The 27,404-nt window shown below is 38.5% G+C and overlaps 5 protein-coding genes across 7 annotated transcripts in view; 3 read left to right on the forward strand and 2 right to left on the reverse strand.

The window, feature by feature from the left end:
* LOC6649506 overlaps positions 1–27,404 on the forward strand; it is a 75,474-nt gene that overhangs the window by 34,867 nt on the left and 13,203 nt on the right. The window contains exons 3-9 of one of the 3 annotated variants that reach the window (XM_047009257.1): positions 6,928–7,050; positions 13,265–13,435; positions 13,501–13,648; positions 14,567–14,694; positions 16,171–16,765; positions 17,807–17,913; positions 24,529–24,882. In XM_047009257.1, the coding sequence (XP_046865213.1) occupies positions 6,928–7,050; positions 13,265–13,435; positions 13,501–13,648; positions 14,567–14,694; positions 16,171–16,765; positions 17,807–17,913; positions 24,529–24,882 (1,626 nt within the window). The remainder of the gene's footprint in view (positions 1–6,927; positions 7,051–13,264; positions 13,436–13,500; positions 13,649–14,566; positions 14,695–16,170; positions 16,766–17,806; positions 17,914–24,528; positions 24,883–27,404) is intronic. The other 2 variants (XM_047009258.1, XM_047009259.1) reach the window with 2 other exon arrangements.
* On the reverse strand, positions 3,775–5,510 carry LOC6649501 (serine/threonine-protein phosphatase 2A regulatory subunit B'' subunit gamma). Its single transcript, XM_002072174.3, has 3 exons — positions 4,446–5,510; positions 4,175–4,392; positions 3,775–4,107 (listed from the first exon to the last, which is right to left on the reverse strand). Exons 1-3 carry the CDS (start codon positions 5,445–5,447, stop codon positions 4,017–4,019), a joined length of 1,311 nt encoding a protein of 436 aa, XP_002072210.1. The 5' UTR covers positions 5,448–5,510; the 3' UTR covers positions 3,775–4,016.
* On the forward strand, positions 5,706–6,640 carry LOC6649502. The gene has a single exon (XM_002072175.3). The coding sequence runs from the start codon at positions 5,813–5,815 to the stop codon at positions 6,569–6,571; it is 759 nt and encodes a 252-aa protein (XP_002072211.1). The 5' UTR covers positions 5,706–5,812; the 3' UTR covers positions 6,572–6,640.
* LOC6649503 (eukaryotic translation initiation factor 3 subunit G-2) lies at positions 7,976–8,902 on the reverse strand. Its single transcript, XM_002072176.4, has one exon. The coding sequence runs from the start codon at positions 8,836–8,838 to the stop codon at positions 8,032–8,034; it is 807 nt and encodes a 268-aa protein (XP_002072212.1). The 5' UTR covers positions 8,839–8,902; the 3' UTR covers positions 7,976–8,031.
* LOC6649504 (trimethyllysine dioxygenase, mitochondrial) lies at positions 9,023–10,328 on the forward strand. The gene is made up of 2 exons (XM_002072177.4): positions 9,023–9,287; positions 9,354–10,328. Exons 1-2 carry the CDS (start codon positions 9,092–9,094, stop codon positions 10,259–10,261), a joined length of 1,104 nt encoding a protein of 367 aa, XP_002072213.1. The 5' UTR covers positions 9,023–9,091; the 3' UTR covers positions 10,262–10,328.

The raw sequence follows: 27,404 nt of genomic DNA on the forward strand, positions 1-27,404 counted from the left end.
TTAAGAAAGTCCATTTAGTCATGGACAATTATTATTTATATTTTATAATTTATAGAATTGCATATTTTTGGGTTACATTCCTGCCTATGGTTCTTAACTCGCTTGGAAAGTCTGCACAATTGTCATTCAATCTCGTTTATTGTTTGTGAATTATCGATGAATCAGTGCCATGAGCAATAAAATAACATTTATGCCATTTCAAAAATGCACAGCTACTGCAATACACACACGCACACTCACACACGCACAGCATCAACAATTATAGAACAACATCAATTATTTTGACAACAACAACAACAACAGTAAAAGAAGAGCAAGGAATCCAACAAGAAGAGCAACATCGGCGACAACAATAACAATAATTGTATTTACACATAATTGACCATAATCCCCCGGCGGGAATGTCCCCACCTCGCTCGCCCCCTTATCATACTCTCCGAATTTCTGTGTTTTTTTTTTTTTTTTTTGTTCCTGTGAATGCCCAACAGCAACTTCAACACCCAATTCGCTTGGTTGCCCATGAAAATGGCCACAGGCGACACTTTATGTGTTTGTCCTTATTGTTGTTGTTGTTACTGCTGTTACAGTTGTTGTTGTTGTTGTTGGTCCTTGCTGTTGTCACTGATGGGCAGAGCGGTCGGTGCGGTTGTATTCCTCTGTTTTTTTTTTGTTTTTTGTGTTGAACTCCGTTCGCATTGTCTGTCTGTAGTTAAATTTAAATGCCAGACAAACCAGTCCCAGTCTTTGGTCCTGGGCCTAGCACAGTCACCGGCAACAAGGACTTCCATTCTGTGAGCCTGAGCTATAAATTAAATAAAATGAAATAATTTGGTCACGCACTTTCAACTGTTGACATTCACTGGTCCTGATCGGTCTCCAGCTGTTGGCTGCTTGACAGACTGTAGCCCATCTGCTGTACGGTTGAAAATCAGAGATGAGTATCCATATCCACTTAAAACAAATCTGGCCTTCAAATTTAGAAATTAAATCTTTATGAAGAGATGGCAAAATTGGACATTTAGGATTTAAACATTTTGATTCAATTGGCAAAGGAAAATCAAATTGAATGTTAGAAAACAAAGATCAGTATCTTGACTTTTAAGCCTTTTGATGGATATGGAAGTTTTCGAAATAAATATGCAGTTGTCTGCAGAATAAGATAATGATTTTAAACTGCAACAAAAATGTTTCGGTTTGATAGAAAAAACCTTGTATTTTTTGTGGCAATCATTTAAATTATTCCACCAATTTATAAATTTACAGAATTTGCGAGTAGAAAATTAGAAACAATTCATTTAAGTGGCCCCAAGATAACCCTGAGATTGAAAGCCTTGGCAGGTCCTAACTTTGCCTATATATACGCACATGTAGATGGGTTTTGGGGCGTGTGGCATGAAATCAATGCGATTCCCATTGCCAGGCCAAACGGACTGACGACAGACATACAGAGAGTTCTAGTACTAAAGCATTTGCTATGCAAATGAAGTGCATGAAATTGCTGGTCGACTCTTGTTAGTCGCCAGTTGCCTGCATATTTATGGCCCACGAAATGTCGGCAACATGCACAAAGCAAGAATCCACTTCATGACCGAAAATTAGTTTTTAACCCACAAAATAATCCCGAATGACATAAGGATGGTCGCCGCCAAAAAAAAAACCAGCTGAAAACTCGCACACAAAAAGATAGATAGGACGAGGACACCAGAGAAGAGGAGAGCGAGTGAATGGTGATGATGGTGAAAAAGCAGAAGGAACATTTCGTTCTGTTGGTGGTGTGGTACGCCTTGCCTGCCGGAAGTTGTAAAGCTGCCATTTCTCGACCATGTTGTTGATGTTGGTACTGCTATTACTGCCGTCACCGTTGCTGTTGCTGTTGCCGTTGCCGCTGCCGCCGACAACAACTTGGCTTTGCGAACTCGTAATGCGGTCATTGTTATTGTTGCTGTTGTGAATCGCATTTGTTGTATTAACTTTTTCGAAGTGGCATGCAGAGGCAGCTGCAACAACAACAACAACACCACCCCCCAGGATGGCCATAATTTATTAAAGCCTGCACCAGAGTGCTCCAGAGTTGAGCGGGCGCCCACGGCACACAATTGAAATTGAAGCAGCAGTAACAGCAGCAGCAGCGAAGGGCAAACGAAGTTGCAGAAAATGCGAAACATTGAAGTAAGGAGCGAAATTTACCCACTCACCAACCACCAACTGCCACCCAACCACCCACTGGGACTGAGTGTAAGCAGGCAAAATGGTAATCGAAAAATGCGCCGCCTGAGTCAAACGCAAACAAGCGGCTAGCCTCCAGGAGCAGCGGATCCTACAAAACAGTGGCCAGTTAGCAGTTACAATTCACCAGCTCCCAGTCAATGTCTTCCCTTCCCTTTTTTTTTTTTTGTTTGGAGGGGCAAGTCAAAGTTTTTGGTCGAGAACTTTTTTTTTGTATTTTTGTATTTTTGAACTGGGTTTCTGGAAATAATTCATGAAACATGGCGGCAACATGCGAACGCGAAACGCGAAATGCGAACATTTTTGTGCCCGTTCCTTTTGCCTGTGCCGAATCTGATTGTGACACAAACGAATTGTTCTAGTTGTCGTCGTCGTCTAGGACGTCGACTCATCGGTGGTTGGGAGGTCCTTCTCATATTTATGTGCCTATTTTTTGTGTGTTTCAGCTGGGCTTTTTTTGTGTTTTTTTGTTTGTTTCTTTTGTTTTGTTCTATGTGCTCCAGCATTTCTCTGGTTGGCATGCAAATTTATGGTGTGTCCCAAAACAATTGTTATTGTGTTTTCAACTTTTGCTTGATTTGTGTTTTTAAGTGATTCCGAATGGGTCGCATGGGGCTGGATTGGGCTTTAGCCAGAGCTCGAGCACTGGCAATTTGTGTTGGCCAGCTGACGCTGATAATTTCTTGGCTGTCATCAGGAATCTCTCAGTGCAATACACTCTAAACAGCATTGCCACCGAAAATGGAGGCACCCAATAAAACACTTTAAGGTTCAACGACAATCCAAAATTCTCGACCATTCGTTGTTCTTCCTTCCTTCCTTCGTTGCTTGTGAAATTTTCGCTTGCATTTTGTTTAGTTTGTATTTCCGGCAAACAATCCGAGTGGCGCCCACGAAAAGTTTTTACTGCCGCTGAGTAATGCTGGCAGTAGGCCACTTCCTGCTGTTTTACCGCCCTCACCGCACACAATCCGTGAATTTTTCAAGGCATTCCAGTTTCTGTTTCTGTTTCTGTATCTATTCCAGTTTCAGCTACTGCATTTGCAATATGCAAGCGGCCATTTCGTTAATGAGCGCTGGGGAAACAGAAACAACTTTTACTGGCCATCCGCCGGAAGGCGAGAGACAGAGAGAGAGAGAGAGATGCAGAGAAAAGCATGGGGTTGACGTCTCTCAGTGCCATGAAAGAAGGGAAATGCTATAAAGTTGTCTGCTTAGATGGACAGCAGCCTGCCTTCTGGCAAGTGGGAGTCCTCTGGATGACTCTTCAGTTGCCGGCTGCTGTTTGCCGGTGGCCGTTTTACGACTGACTGTCCGTCCGTCTGTCTATCTGTCCGAATGACTCGGTTCATTTTTACATAATGAAATGAAATTGAAATGAATGTTTTATAAACCACTGCCTAGTGAGAGTCTTTCTCTCTCTCTCTCTCCAACATTTTGCAAATTATTATTTCGCATTTGAATTTAAAGATTCTATGCACTATTATGGCCAGCAGTTTACTTTAGTTGATGGCATCATTATGAATTATAATGAAAATTAATCAAATATCAAATTAATACCGTATTTAATAGATCAATCTTATTGAATTAAGAGATTTGTACGTAAAGAAGACGAATTATGCAATTCTTTATATTCTACTTAGATCGTTCAGTCTTATTGGATTTAAATGATGGCCTAAACTTGTTTTGAAAATTGAAAATCCTGGTGGATTGACTACAGTAAATTTTAAAAAATTAAATAAAACGTGCCTGGCACAATCTTCCACTTAGCTTATATTACTTCAGGTTCTTTAAACATTCTGTGGATTATCCTCACGGTTTTCATAAGCCCAGAATTTGTGGAATTCAATTAGTATAGACACCACTGTCTCGGCTTGACCACTGCAAATGGAGTAATAACATTTTGAGTTTGCTTCTAGTATGTGGTTGATTTAAATGTTGGACCCACCAGTTAATTAAATCCTGTAGGGTAATTTTGCAGGGATCTTTTGATTTGACCATATCGAATATTTCATCCTTGATATCCTCAAAGTTAACAGCTTCTGCATTCAGAGCTCTCAATTGCTCCTGTATGCCCTTGAAAAAGAAATGAAGTGTCTGGGCAGTGAGGTAGCCCGTATGCTGAACATCCAGAATGCGAAAGAGATAGTGCAGGGCTTGGGGAGTCTAAGAGAATGGTTAAATGATCAATCCGAATTATGGCATAAGACAAGCCATACCTGACGATTGTCCAGAGCGAGGACAAAGTCCAAGAATGTTTTGTAGTCCATTTCTCCGTCGTATGTGCGACACTCCTCGAACACACGATCAAGAAACACTGATGTAAGTGTTCCTGAACCATAGGCAGCTAGCTCCTTTTTACTAAGCATGCCATTGTGGTCCTTGTCCAAATTGAGATAGTTTCCATAAACAGTGAGAACTGCGGGCATGGAGAACCAATTGTATTCCTGGGGTTCTTTAGGATTGGCCTCATCACGCAGATCAAGCAGCTCGGTAAGCAGGCCCGAGGCCAGGACATCCCGTATCCTTATGCGACCTGTATGCAGCGAGTCGAGGAAGAAAAAGAACTTCTTTACCACTGTACACACATAGAAACTTTGAAACGATGGCTGCACACAGTCGCGGATCTGAGCCAGAGTCGGTATTATGTCTATAATGTAGTTCTCCATGTCGATTTCGCGTAGATAACCTTGGCCTATTTCATCGTAAAAGGAGAGTCCAATCCGTCCCTGCATCAGCCACACCTTGCGCATTGTGTAGTTGAAAATGGATGCAATTTCCACCTTTCCAGGATATGCTGAGCCGCAGAGCAGTTTGGCAAATAGCCGTGAAGTCAAATATTTGCGACACTTGTCACTAATTTCACTCAACACTTTTAGGTAATCATCATAATCAACCAGCTGCTGGCTCATTGGAGTTGTCTTTGTGACATGCCTCTCGAGAATACTCCACAATTCATTTAGATCGTCGTTGTCTAGTAATTCCTGGGACTTTTGCTGCAGGAAGAGAGAATGAGCCTCCTTTCGGAGACTCTGCCGCAGTGGATCCTCAACATGTCCGTGGTAGAATTTGGGAATGTGACTGTAGGTCGGGTGCTTCAGCTCCTCTCGTGGACGCAGTGGGGCGTTCTCATCAAAATTGGCCAATTCTTCGGCACTTATTTGGCGAGTAGAAACCTGTAGGCCCTCGAATTCTTTTACAATATCAGGATCAAGCTCCATTTATTTTAGCACTTGCAACAAAACGAAAAAGTAAACAAATAATAACCTGCCCTTATTACTCTTTCTCTCTCGCTCTTTCCCTGTTGCTGTGATCAGTGATAGTGGTGGGCGATATCGGTGTAGCAGTTACTTGTCGCAGGTACATATGCTATCGAAATCGCTGCTAGTGTTCGATAACTAATCGAATGCTTAGCGATAGCTTTGCGAGAGGGCAAAAATTTACGGCGAGAGGGCAAAAATTTACGGCGAGAGGGCACGAATTTACGGCGAGAGGGCACGAATTTACGGCAAAAAGCTACCGCGAAAAAGCTAACAGGTGTAAAAATTATAAGGAAAGCCAGATTCATCATTTTAAAGTTAATAAAATGAGTTCCAGCGATGCGGTTTCCGACGATGACGACATTGAATCGTTCTACTCGTTCAATGAAAGTGTGGACTCATCGAATTGTCTAGGCAGCTCTCTGAGTTCCTTAAAATCTTCGCGCAGCAATGAGTCTCTGCCAGATGAAGATTTTACTGAGAACGCGATGGCGCCAAACCTAGAGCACCCAGTGGACGAGCAGCTTGATGTGAGCAATTTGACTTTAGATGAAGACTTGCCGCCGAGGGACTACCATCAATTCAATGTAAACGATCCCCGATCAGTGCCTCCATTAAAGAGCAAAAATCAGCCCGACGTGGATCTCTTCGACATGAACAATCCGTATATAAGCACCGAAGCAATTGACAAGTACAATTTTACTAAGAAGTGGGCTGAAGCTCATCAGCAGAAGCAATATTCACCCCTCTATAAATTGCAATGTAACTTGAAGAAAGAGGGCAATAACGAACAACAACAAGAGCTAGAGGAACGAAACAAGGGCATTCTCAATAAGGATCTGTTTCTTAGCCCAGTCGATCCTCGTTTCCCTCACACGATGACGCGCCAAGACGACGAGCCTACAGAGCCATATGTGTCCCCGTTTGAGGACATGCCCGTTGTTAAGGATGTGTCTAAGGAAATGTCAAAGAAGCTTGGTATCAAGGCTCCAACTGTCGTGCCAGCTGGTTTTGATCTAACCAGCCTAGTGGAGTACAAAGATCCTAATCATTGGGCCCGTTGCCCAAGCCACCTTTTCAAATAAGCATATAGACTTTTTTGTAATAATTATGAATAATGAAATTAAACAAAATAAAATGATTAGGATGCTTAACAGTAAATATTTATATCATGAGCAGGGCTGGAAAAATTCTAACTCCCACGCGGTTGGTTAAAGTTTCAAATGTTACCCACTACACAATTCGAATAGCGATTTCACATATCGATAAGGAACTCAAAATCGATAATCTATTAAGCACCAAATCGATAAGTAACGGTTTTAATAATTCCAAAATTAATGCACAATATTAAATCGTTCATTTGTTTTCAATATTAATATTTAAAATAAAAGAGAACGTATTTTAGACCCTTAATAAAACATTGTTTCTATTGTATTTTCAGGTTCCACCATCAAAGGTGTTGTGGCCATTCTCAATTGCATTCTGGCCCGTCAGCTGTGCTTCGAGGATCCATCATGTTCGGCCATTTTGGAAATTATTCCCCGTGTCTGCGGACCCATACCAGGTAAACAAATAAAGACACGAAAATAGAAAAATATTTACACAAAGTCTTCAATATTTTTGTGCCAGTTTCAAGAGTTTGTCTAGCTCTCGAGTATTTTGGTTTTGGTTTCGTTCGATGCTGATTATGTGGTCATTTGAGAATTAATTTTCGTTAGTTACGGGATTTTTGTGAATTTGTTTTTCCAGTGTTTGTGTTGTTTCGACAACTGTGTAATTATTTCAACTGTTTTTGTGAGCGCGTGCAATAAAACAGTAAATAACGTAGTATGTACACTTAAAGCGCAACATACGACGAACGGGACCACGAAACGCAAGCAAACGCCATTTGAATATTCAAATGCCCTAGAGAGCGACACCAGCCAGCCAGTCGAGTCGATGGCCTGCTTTCCTCTACCTTTCCCTAAGAGTGGAGCACATGACCTGGAGGTGCAAAAAATAAACCAAGAACCACGTAGCAAGTGGGTCGTCGCCATTCTTTCATTCTCATACTCTCAAACAATGGCAGGCCAGGCCAGGACAGGGCAGGCCGACGAAAAAGTTAATTTATAAATTATTCAGTAATTTGTTTTAGACTTTGCTTTAGCTAAAGCCATCTCAACCACCCACCCACCCATACAGCAGTAGGAGGAATGATTTTTCTTTTGTTCTTTGCTTTTTTCACTTTGATCACATGACCGCCGCCCAACTCCTCATTCAAAATGTGTGTCTAAGATGGTTTTTGCGCGCACTATTCCATCGTCAACTCAGCCGCCGCCTTTTCTCTAGCTGCTGCCGTGTGCATAAGTCCTTTCTCATATTTAATTTTTAATGCTAAAGCCTGTCCAGCCGACATCTTGTGGCATTTCTCAGGCTCCGCCGACCTCTACCTGGGAATTTTTCTTTGTGAATGTGTAAGACTATCCAATTTAAAGCATAGCCTAAGCGGATTAAAGTAGTCAATTCAAAGAGGAAAAAAGCCCTCATATGTTTATTCATTCTTATTTTATTGATTCTGCGGCTTGGACCACTCCACGCAAAGTATTAAATGATCATAACCATGACCATTGAGTATCTCGATGGCAGCAGCTGCATCCTGACGGAACTTGAAGTGCACATAGGCGAATCCCTTGCAAAGACCGGTGTTCTTTTCGCGTGCCAAATACATTTTGGTGTGTGGTCCAATTTTCTTTACCAGCTCTTCCAGATCTACCTCCGTCATGGATTCCGAGAGATTTGAGATGCGAACTGCCGAGGAATCGTCACGTTCACGAGCCCATGGCTTGCCACTGGCGCCTCCTTCCTTCAGAAAGGGTGGCACATACTTTCCAGACTTGGGATCACCGACAGCTGCTGCAGCGGCAGTTGCCTTATTCTCCATCATCGTTTTGCTATCCATTGCTGTGCCCTTATAAGGGCAGTTCACGGACCAATGTTCGCCATTGCAAATTCTGCACTTGGCTATATTCTTGCCAGGATCGATTTGCAATTCGTTGGTCTGCTCGAACTCCTTGGAGCCCATGAAAAGCATAAAGATCTCCTCGGCCGCCATGGTGGTCTGTGAATTCGGACCCGGTTTATCGGAACTGGATTCTCCAAACTTCACCCAGTTACGACGCTTGGCCACCGCCTTTGATACTACTTGTTTTTTTATCTTAAAAGTGCGGACCACCTTTATCTTCTTGCCATCCTCGTTGTATTTGTACTCGGTTACGTATTTATATTCACCTTCGATATACTCCTTGGCTGGCGGCAATCCATCCACATAGTCGGCCTCTACCTCATCTGCCCAGGAAGTTTTTATAGGTTTCATGGCGATGCTTTGCTCTCTGAATTTCTATAAATAACTGAATGCCAAACCAAAAAAAAAGAGAGTACAGTAAAATTCCATTAGAAAGTAATCTCAATGTTTGCTTGGTTTCAAAAATCAACAATCGGTCACTTGGCCCCAGTATTATTGATATATGTATATAATCAACTCGCAGTGATAAGAAAACGCTGCGATTTTACTTTGGCTGAGATTATGCCTTCTACTAAATCAGTCGCCTCTCATCTGCCTGATTAAGATGTTGAATTTAAAGCATCCGCCGACTGGACAGAGTCTAGAGGTAAACCAATTTTGGCTTCGGGATCACTGCCGATGCGGTGAATGTTTGAATCTGGAGACAAATCAACGCCGCTTCGATCTCCTGGATTTGCCAGCCAATGTCCACGCTTTGAGTCAAAACTATTGCTACAAAACGGATAAACTTGAAGTCGAGTGTAAGTTAACTAAATGATGGAATTCTTGCGGCTAATCTAATCACAAATATCTTATTAACACTGCAGGGAGCGATGGTCATTTGTCCAGCTATGACTTTGATTTCATATTCGCATCTCAGCGGGAGCAAGTGATAAGCCGTAGGTCAGAATCGACAAGTTTAACGGCATGGAATCGTAGCATTATCTTGCAGAATGAGCGTCACCTACGCTATTCGCTCCCCCAACTGGTGACCAGTGATGAAGAGGTGAAGTCAGTGATAACATCCCTCATTCGCTATGGCATTGTATTCATCGATGATGTTGCCCCCAATCCCACAATGACAGAATTGGCTCTGCGCCGTTTGTTTCCCCTGATGAAAACCTTCTTTGGCGAGATGTGGACGTTCAGTGATAAGAAAGATCATGCGGATACAGCGTATACCAAGCTTTATTTGGGCTCACACACAGACAATACGTATTTCTGTGATGCTGCTGGCCTTCAGGCGCTCCACTGCATCGAACATTCGGGCGGAGATGGCGGGGAGAACTTTTTTGTCGATGGCTTGTATGTGGTTCATGAGTTACGTCGTCGCCATCCCGCTGCCTTTGATCTGCTCAGTCGAGTTCTGGTGCCTGGAGAGTATATCGAAGAGGGTGAACATCATTTCCATATGGCTCCAATAATACAACTTGATCCTTTCACTGGTGAATTGATTCAATTGCGACTTAATGTATACGATCGTGCGGTTTTTAACACTCTACCCCAATCGGAAATGGCTGACTTTTATGCTAGTCTTCGGTTGCTCTTGGAAATTGTGCGCGATAGCGAGCATCAATGGAATCTTAAATTACTTCCAGGCACAATTGTGCTATTCGACAATTGGCGAGTGCTCCATGGGCGTGAGGCCTACACAGGTCGTCGCACTATGACCGGAGCTTATGTGCAGCGTACAGATTTTCTCAGCAAAGCTCGTGTCCTGGGTATCATTGAGTAGATCCATGACCTGACCTCCACCTCCACCTCCTACTCTTCCGATTGCAAATAAAATGTTACGATTACAATTGTTATCCAGAGTCAAAATTTTTGTTGTGTTTTCTCTTTTTGTTGTTGTTGTTAGAAACGCACACAAAATGGGAAATAAGCAACAAAAATCATTTGGCATTTGTTTTTATGGTCATGTGTGTGTGTGTGTGTGTTGGGCATAAACCAACGCACTCTGAACTTTTTCATTTAAAAACTGAAATTACTTTTGTTGTTCCACTTAATGGCTGTCGCCGTGTCCTTTAAATGTCCTCCAAATATATGTATGTACAATATACACGCTCAGATACGGTAAACTTAAAGCCGGCAAAAGGCGAAAGAACGCTGTCTGAATATTTATGATAATTGCATTTTATGCAGGTTTTTTGTCTCTTTTTTTTCTTGCTGTTTGTATGTTACAGTTGTTGTTGTTGTTTTTGGCCATCTTCTTTGCTCATATGCTCAGGCACGACCAGCACTGGAAAAGCCTTTAAAAGCAGTGTGTCTGGCCACCACTCACCCACCCACCTTTCTCCCGGGCCCCTCCCAATTGGGCGATAAATCAACATTTTTTCTTTGGCAGATGCTGCATTCGTGCCTTTGCATGGCAAACTTTTCGGCATGCCTCCACTTTGAGCACTTGCCGATGGTTCAATAAAATCAACAAGCGCGCACACACACACATACACACACACACACACACACGGACAGTGCATAATGCACACGCCTGTTTAATATGGACACAAAGAGCCGCCATATTGTTGCCTTCAAGAACGCCGCCAATGGCTGTTGGGCAGGAAGTCTGGGCAAATATTTCACATACACAAAGAGAGCACACAAGGGGGTGGGTGGGGGCAACGTTGACAACTGTGGAGACTTGGCAAACGCCATATTAATTAATATGTTTGATCATAATTTATATTTCTTTGAATAGCTTCCACTAACTGAATGACCTAGCAGCCTAAATGGCCAATAATAAAACTGCTTCTCCCCCTATAACAAATATATATATATATATAAAACGAAATAAATATACATATATTGTAAGGCGGCAGGCAAAACAAATAAGAAAATAAAATCAAATAAAAATACGGGACAACAACAACAACAACGACAAAGGAATCATTGAACCAATTCAGCGACCAACTCAACAACCGGAAACGCGTTTCGAATAAAAACGAATTGAGGACTTAACAATAACAGTAAAAGCCAAGGGCAATGGCAGAAAAGGCAGCAGCACCAGCAACAACAATAACAACACAACAACAAATGGCGTCAGTTGAATGGCGACGAAGCATAAAAACCACTTGCCTTGGCTTTTTTTTTTATGACCAACTATCAGGCGATGAGAAAATCAGAGTCAGAAACCTAAATGCACTAGAACTTCAAAAAGGACTAGACTTGGATAAAGACAAAATTCACACAGGGGAAAGGCTATTTTCATGGATGCCAATGAGAGTGGCATAATTGAGATCACGATCCATAATAGAAATTGCTTCACCACAGGCCACAGGCTCCGACTATGAGATACCTTGTACTTCAAGTTTTAGTTATTTAAATGTAAAGAATAATTTGTGAGGTATAAGAATTCTTTTGCTGAAAGGAAGGAAGATTTCTAGACGAAAGATCTAATCTAGTTCTAGACTAGTTCTTTACCATTATAACTATATCTGCATGACTTTAAGAGCTGCAATTTAAACTATAAACTAATTTAATCTATTTTATAGACACTACACTTGTCTGAAGTGATTGTAGAATGTTCTTAATTTGTTTAATATTTAAATGATTTTTAAATGTAAGCAATCACACTTAATTTATAGAATTTCAAATGCATCTATCAATTACCCATATGATGACAAATTTAATAAGCTCTATTACACGATGAAGGGTAGATTACACATACATATATGTATGTAATGGGGAGAAGGACAAAAAAAGAAGAGAAAGCATAAACATAATCGTAAACCATAACCCAAAAACCTGGCCTAAAAAAACAACCAAAAACTGTGTCCGAGTGGCATAAAAATGATGAATGCATGTGAAAAATGTCACTTGTTGCGTAGACGGAAGCAACTTTATGTTCAACTAGCAAATAATCATGTCCGGGCTAGGGGTCGGTTCGTTTTCGTTCAATGGGTCGTATGAGTGACGTGAACAACATGTGTTGTTGTTGGTGTTGGTGTTGGTTTTGGGTTGGTGTGGCCAACCGTTTTGTCTCACCCTTCACCATCACCACATTGGACCTCCATTGTCCAGTTTCTGTGTGTGTGTTTGCTTTGCTTTTTGGCGATTTTACGGCTTATGACGAGCCGAGTTTTGTGTGTGTGTGTGAGCGTGTCTGTGTGGAGTTTATTAGTAGGGCTTATGTTTTATGGCCAAGAGGACAATAGATGGCCAACAGATGTTTGCCTTTTGTGTTGTAGTAGTTTGGTTGTCATATGCTCCAATAAGCTGTCACACATGAATCGGTGTGTGTGTGTGTGTATTTGCGAAATGAAACATAATTTATTATGTTATAAAATATTATCGGAACTCGTCGTTGTTTGCTCTTGTTGTTGTTGTTATCGTCGTCATCGTTTCTGTGTAGCCCATGATTCGCTTCATTGGCCGCTTAAATCGACCATTTTGTTTGGAAGACTCAATTATTCATATATGTATGTATGTATGTATGTAGTTGTTGTTGTTGTTGTTGGTGTGTCCAGGCTCTTATTATGACATGTGTCTGCTTTATAGTTCGTAGTTGGTAGCTACCAATGTCCATTGTGGATATCGTTGTCGTTGTCGTTGTCTGGCTGCCATTTATAACAACTGTCAAGGGCCACAACTTTGGTAATCGATGTGAGTTTCAGTAGTATTTGGGACAAGCAAAATGTCAAAGTTTAAGCATTGCTGCCATTTATAGATCATTAAGCATAACACAACCAGCCAGTCGGTCCCTCAACACGTTTGTTTTTCTTTTTTCTTCATCTTTTTGCAGTGTCCTGCAGCACAGTGACGGTAACAAAGTGTCAGGCAGCCTTGCGGACACTTCAGGCCTTTCAATTCTTTCGACCAACTTGCCTGTGCAAAGAGCCTGGCATGGATCCCGATTGCAATCATTTTCGCGACTTTCTCTTCGATCATCCCTGCGGATTTGTCCTCAAAAAGGGTAAGCAATATAATCTCAAATCTCTAGAGAATTAAAACAACCATTTTTTGGCAATTTTTTTACAGCCGAAAAGGATCCGTATCCAATAGATGCGTTACCCACCTGTAATCATGCGCTTTCCGTGTGTCAGCAGGAACGCAAATGTCTAAAACTTTTCGAGGATTTCAAAACCCATTGTAAAGTGCGCGACAATAAATGCAAAATGGAAAACAGGTGAGCAGCATTAGTATTACTATTAACGTTAACAACAAGTTTTAAACTTGTCTAATTAAAAGAGTTGAGCATAAGAAAGAAAAAAGCAAAATAAGAAGAGGAGCAGCAAATGAAAATCAATTAAACCGCATTGGGCTTAATAAGAAAATTGATTTGGCTTTTGCCACACATAACAGTTAACGGCAATTGGAAATTGCATTGCCAACCAGTTTTTACCGTGTCCATGCCCCACCTGCCCCATTTGCCACACGCACAAGCACACTGAGAACACACTGAGGCGCAACATTCAATTTCGATATTCGATTTTATTGGCAGAAAAAACACAGCACACACACACACACACACACAGGTGTATTGCTGGTGGAATGAAACTTCCTGTCTTGTTGGCGTCTTTTCGTACGCTTCCTGCTGCCTTCACATATCCTTACTGACGCTGATGTCCCAGTTGCTTGCGTGGTAGTCGGGTCGATACACTCGAATACAAACGTTCTGAATGTTTTAATAACTCGAAATGACTTTCTGCGGTGATGGTGGAGCTGTTGCTGTAGGTTAGTGCTAGAGGTTTGGTAAACTCGAGTTTAAGTTTCTATATCGCCGCCAAAAAACTTTCAACACGCATCCGACTATGCACACACGCTCACGGAAGAATAAGAAGGAGTCGACCAGAACTGCGATAAAATATTAATTGCAATGCCGTATGTATGCATTTTTGATGTAATTGCCAATTGGAAAGTTTGCTTGCGCCAAAACGGAAGTCATCCCATGGCATGGGAAGTGAGTGGCAAGTTGAATTGAGGGTAGAACCCACTGTGAGGGTATAAAGGCCTATAAAACCCTTGCATTTTGTGTATTCAATTAGCTTGGCTTCAAATTTTTTGTAGTGGAACTAATTTTAGTTACTACTTTTACTTATTTCAGAGATGCCTGCCATGATTCTTGGACTAATTTACGGCTCTCGCCCATGTTTGGTTGTATCTGTCCAAATAATCATATGAAAAAACGCTGTGATCGTATATTTAATATTGTTAATCACAATCCGTGTGTGGGTAAGTTTCGTCAAGTGATCGAATGTCAACAATAACAACAACAACAACAACAAGAACCTCAAGAACAACAGCTACCACAAAAGAGAAACAAACAAACAAAAAAAAAAAACAGCTACCATCAATCAACATAATCAAGAAAAAAAAAAAGCAGCAACACCGTTTACTTCTATTTTCTAACTTTAAAATCTATTTGATTCGCGTCTAATAACTACAACTAACTACACAAGTTTGTCGAAAATATTGTGTAAATTCTTGTTTTATTATTTTCAATTGAGTTTCTTAAATTCTTATGTCTCTTGAACTTGATAAATTCTTATCTATCCTATCTGAAGTTTCTTTTTCTTTGTGTTGATCTCTTTAAATTCTGATTTTCGTACTCTTATGGTTTAGTAATTTGTAAAACGCTCAACCAAAAAAAAAAAACTGAAACTAGCCTAACAAATTAAGTAACCTTAAAAAAATATGACAAACTAAAATCGCACGCTTCTGCATCAACTAGAAAAAAATTTACCTATAAAAAAATAAAACCCAACAACCAAAACTTATTGAGAACTCCCATGTTTTGCGATCAGTAAACTATAATCGATATGCCTCTATATCTAACATATAATTACATACATATACATATATATATCTATATGAATATATCTATTAGCTATGCTCAGTATCGTAACAATCACCACCAATTACCTATTCGTATCTAATACCAATTAAATGTAAATCAAAAGCTAAAGTGTTTACTGTCACCGCTCTGTCTCTCTCTCTCTCTCTCTCTCTACTTATACATATCTCTATCTAACTCTCTCGCTCACTATCAACAAACTATCCAAGTATGTTGTAGACCCATTCACCAATAAAATAAGGTAGTAGGCCAATTGTCACCAAAGCTAAGTAATCTGCCACCCAAATGAGTTTATGCTTTAGATTGATATTGAAATTGCACTGCCCACACTTTCAAAAATTAAACAATAAACCAAATACCCAAACTGTACTAACTAACTCTATCTCGCTGTCTCTCTCTAACTCTATCTAATGCTTCTTCTAATTCTAACTCTCTAACACACTGTACTCTATCTATATTTATCTCACAGTTAGGTTACATATTAAGTGGTGGGTTTTGGTCCTATTAGCTCTCAGTCGGTTTTAAACGCTTCGGGTTTCATTGCTAAAAAACAATAACAACATAATCCCTCTGCCACACCTTTAACACCCACACAAACACACCCACACACACATACGTACACACACATGCTAACCCCAGGGTATCTGCACTCGCGTCCACTAATTGCACTAATTAAATGTTACGCACATATGTACACCTGCCTTTACCCCATATACATAGCAACAATTTGCACCTCTTTGGCACTAAACTGTTCTTTTTTTTCTTCTTCACTCCAATTTCTGCTGCACCACCACCACCATGCATGCATGTGTCCCTCCTTCGTCCCGCTCCTGGTACCATTTGACTCTTTGCAGATAGACTAATATTTTTCCCCAATGGTTTGCCCAAATTGAAACAAAAGCAGAAAGCAAAGCCAAAGTTGAAACCGAAGCAGAAACAGAAACAGAAGAATACCACGGCCATTATGCTGTCCAACAACATTGAGTATCACGATGAGCCCAACAATGTGGCTGGTCCTGAAAATGTTGAGGAGAATGAGGCCGAAAAGGATGACGAAGATGCAGATGATGATGATGACGATGATGATGATGATGATGATGACTATGATGACCGCATACGAGCGGAAATTTATTCAAATTACCCGCATTACCTGCATCCACCCTCGTGGGGTATTAATAATCCATTGGTACTGGCCTCGCATAGTCCGCATACCTCGGAGGATGATGATGTCGTTGTTGAGGTGGCCAGCCCGCATCACAAGAAGCAAACGCATGCAGATGACTTGGAACGCGGGCGTGTTGTCGATGATGTGGTCGTGGTCGTTGATGCAGGACCGCATCAGCATAACCACCAGCATACACATACCTATTATGCGCATGGCGAGCACGAGCACGAGCATTTGATGGCATCGACCGTGGCACCCATACCCACAATTCCCAGCGCTCCTAAGTATGCAATAGAGTTGAACTCGGCCAGGTCGAGTTTAAAAACTTGGCTTGATTAGGCTTAAGGCTTTAGTTGGCTTCTTCTTACTCTTCTACTTCTACTGGCAGCACTTGAACTTTTAACAAAGTTTTCACCCACACGCAGACAAAGATACATATACATATATGTATATATAGTTATCCATCCACCTACCCATTCTAGACTTTCATTAACTCAAACTTAAAACTCAAGCTGAAAACTTTATGCAAAAAGCTTTTAAAATAATTGACTCACTTCTGGTATGCCACAATTTCCGGTTAAAGAGCCAACTAATGAATAAGTCTAACACAGGAGTTGAGCAAATCAACAACAGCAACAACAACAACAACAACAACAACGTTAAGCATCAGCAGTTGGCAACAGCAAATAGACAAGCGATTTATTTTGCTCCTACAATACTCTTTGGGCCATTCCCTGGGCCACTTGTAGAGCATTTATTTAATCTGATTTTAATGCATTTCAACTTAATAAATATTCATGTCTTGCTGTCTCCTGTCTCGCTCTCTCTCATCCATTCTCTCCCTGTCACTGGCCTGTCCCAGTGAAATTAATTTATAATGCCAGAAGCTATGGCAGTAGCATCAGCAAATATAGTTTGCATCTTCTTGTCGCTGTCATTTGTGTGGAACGGAAGTGAAAAGTCAACTAGTTAGCTGCAAAATCCTCAGTCTGCCTTAATATGTACTGGTAATTGCCCTGTTTACATACATACATACATATGTATGTCTGTAATGCCTTAAGCCGATTAGGGCCAACTTTAAGCCATTTCCCCCCTTTTGAATAAACAAAAGTTATGTAATTTACAAAATGTATCTTATGCAAACAAACAATGCACTTGCACTTACAAACACAAACAAACAAACACACACATACAGTAATTGTGTGTGTGTGTGTGTTTGTGTGCGTGTGTTTATTAATCTAATTATCTGCACTCTCTGTTTGTCTTTTTCACATATGCACTCAATCGTAATATGCACTTAATATTGTATTGGAAAATTTATTTAGCACTGGCACTAAAACTCACAAAAGCACATTACTCGGTGATTTGATCACCGGCAGCGATATTACCCACCGCACCTATACAGGACCCACCATGGACATGGACGAAAGAGGTAAGTGAGTCCTCAACCTTTTATCATCCGAAAATATATATGGTTTAGACAGGCTAGTTTATGACTTTTGATATTTCAAACATTTATGCATATGACAATCAATGCGTTCATCTATCCGTCTGAAAGTCTATGAGTTTCTTTCACTCTTAGTTCGTATAGATCCGGTGTATTTTGATAGTTGATAAGTTTTAATTTGGATAAATTCTAATACTCTCAGATGACTACCATTAGGCACTTAATAAATAACAATGAGATTGCTTAAAGAAATCTTAATGGGAAGGTGAAAGTTAAACGATACAAAATTTAATAGGTAGAATTATCTCAAACTACATATATATATTTCTGACTTTAAGGGGGTTTCTACCTTGTTGGGCGGAAAAGGCGCTTTTAAGTAAGAATTTTTTTTGAGAAAAGTATAATAAATCAAGGAATGAAATTTTCCACAGTTGTTGGGAAAACTTTATTCTATGTATAAAATTTTTTTTTTTCGGCGATCCGTGAAAAGGGGGAGGTGGGCGAAATTTTCCAAAGGCATCCCCATTTCGTCCTTATGGAAGTCCTACCGTTCGCAAAAAAAAGTCTGAACCAGAAAATGAAAATTTTTTTCTTAATCAAGACATTTATCCGCAGCTCTGGTAGTAGAATTGGGAAAAAAGGATAAAAAATAAAAAACTTATGAGCTTTCTTAGAAAAAATTTATTTTTTGCCTATTTTTCGTTACTAATTAATTTTTTAAATTAACAATTTCCAATATTTGGCCAATTCTACTACCAGCGCTGAACAATATCTTAAAGAACATGTGTAAAAAATTTCATAGCGATTGGTTAATTTTTGCGCCCTGTAGGACTTCCACAAGGTAGAAACCCCCCTTTAATTATACCCTTGCAAAAAGGGTATATTAATTTTGGTCAGAAGTGTGCAACGCATAGAAGGAAGCATCTCCGACCATATAAAGTATATATATTCTTGATCAGCACGACGAGACGAGTTCAAATAGCCATGTCCGTCTGTCCGTCTGTCCGTCCGTCTGGATCAACGCAAACTCCTCCTAGACCGTAAGAGCTACAGAGCTGAAATTTTGCATGTAGGCTTGTATATACTGCAGGCGTTGTATATCTCGGATTCAGCCGGATCGGATCACTATATCATATAGCTCCCATACAAACGCCAAAGTCACGAACAGTGACTTTTCTTAATAACTTCGTTATTTTTTGAGCTATTGTCGTGAAATTTAATATTGGTGAGTTAATTACACATATAAACGACTATGCAAAATTTGATCAAGATCGGGTGACTATATCATATAGCTCCCATAGGAACGATTTTTCGAAAACAGTGACTTTTGTCAATTACTTCGTTACTTTTGAAGCAATTGTCATAAAAATTTATATTTCTCAGTTTAGCATAACTATTAATGACTGTGCCAAATTTGATTAAGATCGGGCGACTATATCATATAGCTCCCATAGGAACAATCGGTTGTGAACAGTGACTTTGATCAATATGTTCGTTATTTCCTAAGCCGTTCTTTCGCAAATATTATACCTTTTACACAAAAAACTTGCAAGGGTATGCAAACTTTGACGCGGTCAAAGTTAGCCCCGGCCCTCTGGTTTTCATTTATTTTATCTTGTAATGTAAAACATTTTTTATTATTTTCTTTAGATTGTTTTACCATTTAAATGTTGCTCATAATATGAAGATGGATTCGTTAACAATATTCAACAAATACAAAATCTTTTATGTTAGCTTTTTAATTTATTATTCCAACAAAAAATTAAATGCGGAATTTTAAATTTTATTTATTAGAAATCGTACATTTTATGAATTTTTTGGTTAAATCACTTAGGAAGTTTTGTTCAATGAAATAAAGATGCAGTTAAACTAATGAATAGTAATTTGATGACTTGGTCTTTTAAATCAGTTGCTGGCAAAACTGCAAATTCCCTTGCACTAAGATATAATGAGAGATATGTGACTGTGATTGTTAGTACATAGCAGAGACTCACAATCGCTAATTATTTATGCATTGTTATGAGCAATGAAAGAGGGGGTCAGGCCATAAATTAAACAACTTGCGTGAGTAAGTATCAAACGAGGTAGATGAATTTAAGGGCACATTGCAGCACTGCACCAAAAGGCACACACACACTTAGACACAATGCACATGCATCACCTCCTTGCACCCTCCTTGTATATGGATCAAGTATATTAGACAAACACAAGCCAAGAGGAGCTAGCGCAGCGTAAAGCAAACAAAATGAAGCAGCAAATGGCGGCCAGGGTAACCAACATGCTGTAACGCCATTGTTGTCTACTTTGTTGTTTGCAGCTCGTTTCATGGCATTAGCTATCTGCCATGGCAATCACTTGCAGTTAAACTAATGCACACACACACACACACAAGCACACACTGACACAGACACTTGCACTCTCCAATGGAATGCACACAAGACCCATAAATAAGCATTTTGCTTTAGACCCATTCCATGGAAATACCGAGTTCCCCCCCTCCCCTCAACATTCACTCCATTCAACAAACAAACAAAATTCAGCACAATTCGCATCTAACTGGCTTTTTCGTTTTGTTGGCATTCTAAAATATATTATAATAAATTTCGATTTTACATACAGACATATAAACACATTCGGGATATGCAGCTTATTTACCAACACTGAAATCCACATACACTTATGTACATATCCACTTGCAATACTTGGCAAGTTAATGGTCCAAAAGTCTCATCTGGCATCTCGTTTTGTTTGCTGCTAACCGACACTCAATCTCGATTGTTTGGCCTTTTGATTGTCATGAGTTTTGTTCACTTTTTTTTTTGTTGTTATTATTTATTGCCACAAATTCGCTTGCCCTTCAATGACATCAACATAATCATGAGCTTCATCATCATCATCATCGACATCGTCGATAGACGCTTTGTTATTGTTGTTGGTAAAATGCATCGTTTGGCAATCTGCTTTTAGCCAAAAGTTATAAATTTTGCGACCTGCCTTTGTGTCGTCCGGCAGCAGATGCCTTTCTATTGTTGTTGCAGTTCAATCAAATTTAGCACAGCTGTGGGACTGCCATTGCAGTTGTTGTAAATATTAGCGAAATATTTATGCATGTCACACGCATCACACACACACACATCGATATCGACCCATTTGTTTACACTTGACTTATTTAGTTCCTTTTTTTTTGTAGTAGGGCAGTAAATTAACAACATCAAGGACAATGGCAAATAGCAACCATTAAAAATTATGACAATATGTTATACTATGTAATCAGCTTTAGGCTTTTGCGAAACAATATAAATAGATATACGTATGTAGAAGCTCTCTCCATCTCTCATTTTCGTTGGGTATCAACTATTTTTCATATATACATATCTGTATATATATCTGTGTTTTTATTACTGATTGGATTTCTCAAAACTCAGAGCATAAACATTTTCAATGACCTAGAGGGTTTGAAATTTCAGCAAATGTCAGTGCCATTTTATTATAGCAAAAACCAACTAAAAATCAACTAAAATATAAATCAGTTGCGCACGGTTAAAAGGGGCATTTTAACTAAATAAGAATCCTATGAGTTTATAAATTTTGATTAAATTTTATATAATTTTATTAAGGGGAAGTTTTAAGAAGATTTCAACTAATTGAAAGCTATCTTATTTTTAGAATTATTGACAAATGCTTCTGAAATTGAGGTTCATCAGTTACTAGAATTCTATCAAGCCAAGTTTTCTATTCGAAATTAATGAAATCTTTAAAATATATTTACTAAAGATTTCCGCCTTAAAAAAAAACTAAATTAACAAGTCAAAGGTGAGATTTTAGCATGGGAATTGCATTTAAATCTCAAATATATTGACAAAGAAAAGTAGGGTAAAAAGAATTTGTCTGATGTATTTTTTTGCTATGCGAAATTATGGTTAATAGTGGTAGGAATCCTCCTAGTCCTTGCTAAAAACGCACGCCACTGTCTTTGTCCTTTGGTTTGGCATGTGTATATGGTGCATAAAAATTAATCTAAGCGTTCAATTTGAAAATTTAATTAAGCACAACTAAAAAGCAAATAAAGCGATTTGTCAGCAATGCGCGAACACGACGTTTCCATTGCCCATATATGTATGTATACTCGCCAGGGTCTATGTATATGCACACACACACTCACTCACACACACTTGTCTTGTATATATGCATACATGATAGCCATAGATAGTTTGTCGGGTGTTTGCGTGTAATAAATATTTCCATAATATTATACAATCCACTTTGAAGTTGCAGGCAGCGTTGTTGATGCAACAAACTCCCTTACTATGCATGTCACACCTCCTTCTCTTCACATGTCTGAGTGTGTGTGTGTGTGTGTGTGTGTGTGTGTATTGTATTGCATCTGTTTACATGCTTCCCAATTAGGGCATGAAAACCACAATGGGCGCTTGGCTATTTGATATGGTTGTCGTAACCCGATTCCCAGGCAGACCCAGCTGCACATACACATACACACAGTTAGCCTCTCACTCACACACACACACACACAAACACTTTCTGTCTCTCTCTCTCTCTCACTATTGCACTAGTGCAATGTAATTTTGAAATTATTGCACCTTGTGAAATTTATTTCAGTTTCTTTATGAGTTTGTTTAAATTTCCACGCTCGCCATTTTCGGTGTCTGGTCATGAAATTACAATTAATGTGGCCAGACAGTAGTATAAATTTTCTTTAATGCTATTTTCCACACCATTCAATCCATTTCCGCCATCCATTTAAGGGTAATATCCGGAATTGCAGTGGCCATAAAATGGTCCAGTATTAAAATACAAAGATTGCGCATAAGGAACAATTAGATGGCATATGCCATGACAGCACAGAATCCACTCAACGACAAGAACAGCTTACAAGTGCGATAACTGTTAACAAAACATCGCTAATCCCATTCCCATTCCCATTCCTAACAACTGATTCTCCCTCCGAACGGAAGAGACAACAAACTCTCAACGTCTTTGCTTTGCTTGTTTGCAGTGCAAATATTTGTTCACAAACATAAATACAAATCGCACACACATACATAGAGAACAAAACGAGATACATAAAGACAGACGCACTCACGTCTCGTGGCAAATCCCAGCCATTTAGCGCCAGCAGTTGACCGCCTAACCGTTGTGTCTGAGGGAGCCATATCCCATATCCTTTTGCCAGCTTTGCCAGTCACCTCAAATGAAGCGCACTTTTGGCGTGCTCTTGGCGAGATAAGCAAATGTTGTCTCCTTCTGTGTTGCTGAAACGTTCTTCGACTTGCTGTCGTCAAATCGTTTTGCCATTTGCTCGCTCTATCAGCGCATGACATTTGACAGACGCAGCCAACCAACCAACCACCCACCCACCCACTCACAAACCCTACCATCATCCATCCGTCCCATTCGAATGTCTCTGTTTGGTTTGTGTTTATTGATAGCAACAACAAAAACAGAGCCAATCGAAAAGTGACGTGAAACGATTTTGTCCTTCTGTTAACATTTTAATAGTGGTTAAAAATTGTCAAAGTCTAAGGATGCCAAAAGAAAACTCTAACAAATTTTCCACAAAATTGTTTTTAACTTAGTCAGGTAAATAAACCTGGCCAAAAGTCACTTAAATTGCTCTTCTGCTCTATGTTGCCTTAAATTTTGGCTGTAATATATATTATCTTTCTTAAAGTATGTTTTAGCTTTAATTAACTTACTTCTGTGCTGTCAGTTCTTGACCTTTTATACTGAAACTTAACTAAAAGTAAAAGTAAAATTAAAAATCGTTAGCTTTAATCAAAGGCATTATCTATCTTAAATGCTATTTCTAAACATAGAACTTTGACAATTAAAGTAAAGCATTTTCTCACCGAGCACATGCGGCGTATACGTAATATGCATTGAATAAACCCTGAAAATCTCTATGGAAAACTGCTGATTGTCAGATTTAACTATATAAGAAGTTTTTCCTTTGCTTTAATTTACTATTTCTATTGGTTTCACCTCAAAGTTTAGATGATTCACCTCAAAACACATGCACTGCACCTGCTTAATATGTCTGTGTATATATATGTATATACTTTTAATGCTTTTGCACAAAAATAAAAATCGCACCTGACAACTTGTCAAATTTTTTAAACATTCTTTTTAACACTTTAAGTGTTTGTTTTTTTTTTGATTTTACATGTCTCGTTCGACTATATTTGATTTCTTTAAATGAAGCAAGAAAATTTCTTCGTATGCCAAGTAAATTTCTATTCAACATACAAAATATCATTTACTTTTAAAGAATTTATTTATATGTTTTTGTTTTGTGTGTAAACAACAACACGAAGAACTTTAACATGAAAAATCTATTGAAAGATAACCAAATAATGCAATTGACAAGAGAAATTGGTTTAACAGTTGATTTGGAAACGCAACAACAACAACCACAACAACAACAGCAACTACAACTATTAAAATAATAATAATAAAATTAATAATGATAAGAATAGCAACAAAAGCCACTGAATAGCAACAGCATGAACAACAATTCAACAACTACAACTCAACCATTCTACCCCCTTCTCTCTATTCTTGCTACCCCTTCCTGAATTGCAGTAAGAATTTTGGGCATGGACGAGAAGTTGCATCAGAGAATCTTCGATGATAATTTGGCGTTAATTGATACGCCATTGATTGCATTGGGCGGTCCTGGCTATGGTTATGGCTCCGTCTCTGGATCGGGGTCCGGCTCAAGTTCAGCAGGCAGCACCTATAATTATCCCAGTTCGGCATCGAATGGCGTACTCAGCTATCCGTTCAATATAAGCGGCTTCCATCAGCGACATATGGCAGCAGCTGCAGCTGCAGCGGCGGCCGGAAATGAGCCATTCGATATCATTGATACGGCCTATGGCTATGGCGGCAATAACCATGCCAACGGAAACGGAAATGCCGGTGTTTACTATCAAAGTATGTGTACACGTGTATTAGCATGAACGTATAAACAAAAAACAAAACAAACAACCACAAAAGAGCAGCAAAAAATTGCTATCAAATGATAAATAATCAGCAAAAGAAAAAAGCAACAAATAATTCAAATATTCAACCAGGTTCGCTAGTTCGATTAGCTATTTTATTTTTATGCGTCCGATCACAACATTTTGTACATTTTTACAATGTAATTAATTTTTTTTTTTTTTATTTTGTGTCGTCCCCTTTAACTACAACAACAACAAATACACTCTTTATCTACCCCGCCCCCATGTTGCAGGTAATTTTTTCAACAGTTTAGCAATTTTATTGTTCTACTTTTTCATTTTTGTGTTAAAGGCAAACCAGAAAATTCAACTAAAACAAACAAAACAAAAAAAAAAAAGGAAAGAATGAAAGGATAATGGAGCTCATTGAGCTGCCTCGTTGGCTTTGTGCATAATTTCTTTTTGGCATTTACTCAACTTTTAATATACATACAATTCTATATATACATATATAAATATTTAAATAACAAATACAACAAGTACAGCGCAAACAACTAAAACATTTATATATACATACTTATACGACAAATTTGTCAACAAACTCTTTTTGTTTATTTTTTGTTGTTTGTTTTGTATTATTTTGTACGTAGCTTGCCACTTGTTTTTGGAAAGTTTTCCGAATTTTATTCATTACGAAAAAAAAAAATCAAATGAAATTTACGTTTAACATATTTTTACTATGAATTTTGTTTAAAACGAAATCTGTATACAAATTGTTAATACCTTAAACCATATCCAGTTCTGTCTACTCTAAATAAATTTTTAATTATTTACCTGAGCAAAACGATCAAAAATTAAATACCAAAAACCAAAAAACTAAAAACAAAATTCATTTAATTTTTATGCTCAAAACTAAACCAACAAATTTTCTCAAAGTGAATAAACAATCAAATTTTGTTACATTCCAATTCAAGCACACTTTTTTTCAAATTTTTTTCCAAGCACCCGTTTTTTGAACCGAAAACCCAAAAAAACAAAAAAAAATCCTAAAACCAAATACAACTACAACAACTATATACTACAACAAAGCGTTTTCAAAAACATAAGAAATATATATATATAAACATCATTTTTGAATTCAACATTAAATTTTAATCAATGCAAAGATATTTTTTATTACAAATTGATAACTAAAACATTAAATTCAACACGAAAAAAATCATCAAAAATCTCATTCACATTTCGTACTTCAAAGACTTGAGAAATTTCGTAACCGAAACTCGAACTCAAACTCAAAATTCATTTTTGTGTTTGGCGAACTGAACAGAAATGTCGCCCTACCCCAACAAACTACCCTAACGCCCCTTCCCTTCCTTCATTCCTCCCATTCATTGTATCAAAAAGCTTTTTTATTTTGGTCTCTTTTATTTATTTTGGTTGCCTTTCAGCTGCTCGAATTTGGGTTTAGCTTATATCTTTTCATTGAAAATTAAATTATATGCTTGTTCAACATTTTACTCATTTGCATTGACAGATTTTTGGACTTGATTTAAAAGAAAAACCAACAAACAGACTCAGACTCAACAGAAAAAGGAAAACGATTTAATTACATTTACAGTGACTCGTAAAATTCATGAAATATGTAACGAGAGTCACTTGCCAAATATTCATATCATACATACATAGAAACTTATGAACTGTGCACACTCCCACACAACACACTCACACACATACACACACACACACACACACTAAATCAGAAATTGTTAGAAAACCCGCTGTCGCTTTATGCGGACACAAATAATATATAAAATAAAAACATAAGAGAAAAACATTTTTATATGTAGGTTGTAGAACTTTTCATGTCAAAACTATACATTTTATTGAATATTAATTAAAACTAACTTTAATTAGTAACAAATAATAATAATAATATAAATAATTATATTAATCATACATAGTTCTGTTTTGCCAGACCCCCATTAAACCCTGCTGCTGACCCCCAGAAAAAAGTTCAAGTTGAAAGTATTAATTATACCTCTTTTTATCCACCTCCACCGCTCCGTTGCCCCCGACCAATTTGTATTTTACCCTCCCCCTTCAAAAAAAAACCCCGCTCAAGTTGTAGGCAGTATAAAAAAAAAATAATAACAATAATTGTTTCAATGATATTGTGGAATATTTGCTCTTGATTTTTTGTTAATTACATTTTCCGTTTTACATTTTGTGTTCTTTCATTTGATATTATTCCAAATAATTTGATGTGCGTGGATAGAGGCAAAGAGTCTGCATATATGAATCCAATTGAAATTCAATGGCGAACAAAAAGTTGGTTAATTAAAATTAAATCGATATATGTCGGTCAGTCCAATCCACTGACTCCCATTGGCTCCCTCTGGGCCTGCTTCTCCTCCTCCACCTCCACCTCCACATGCGCTAACGAATACCTTAACTAGACCAAAACATTCATATTTCAATGGAATTGTTGAGTTTAAATTATTTGCAACTGGTAAT

This window comes from Drosophila willistoni, chromosome 3R (genome assembly GCF_018902025.1).
Source record: "Drosophila willistoni isolate 14030-0811.24 chromosome 3R, UCI_dwil_1.1, whole genome shotgun sequence".
Taxonomy (NCBI): Eukaryota; Metazoa; Arthropoda; class Insecta; order Diptera; family Drosophilidae; genus Drosophila; species Drosophila willistoni.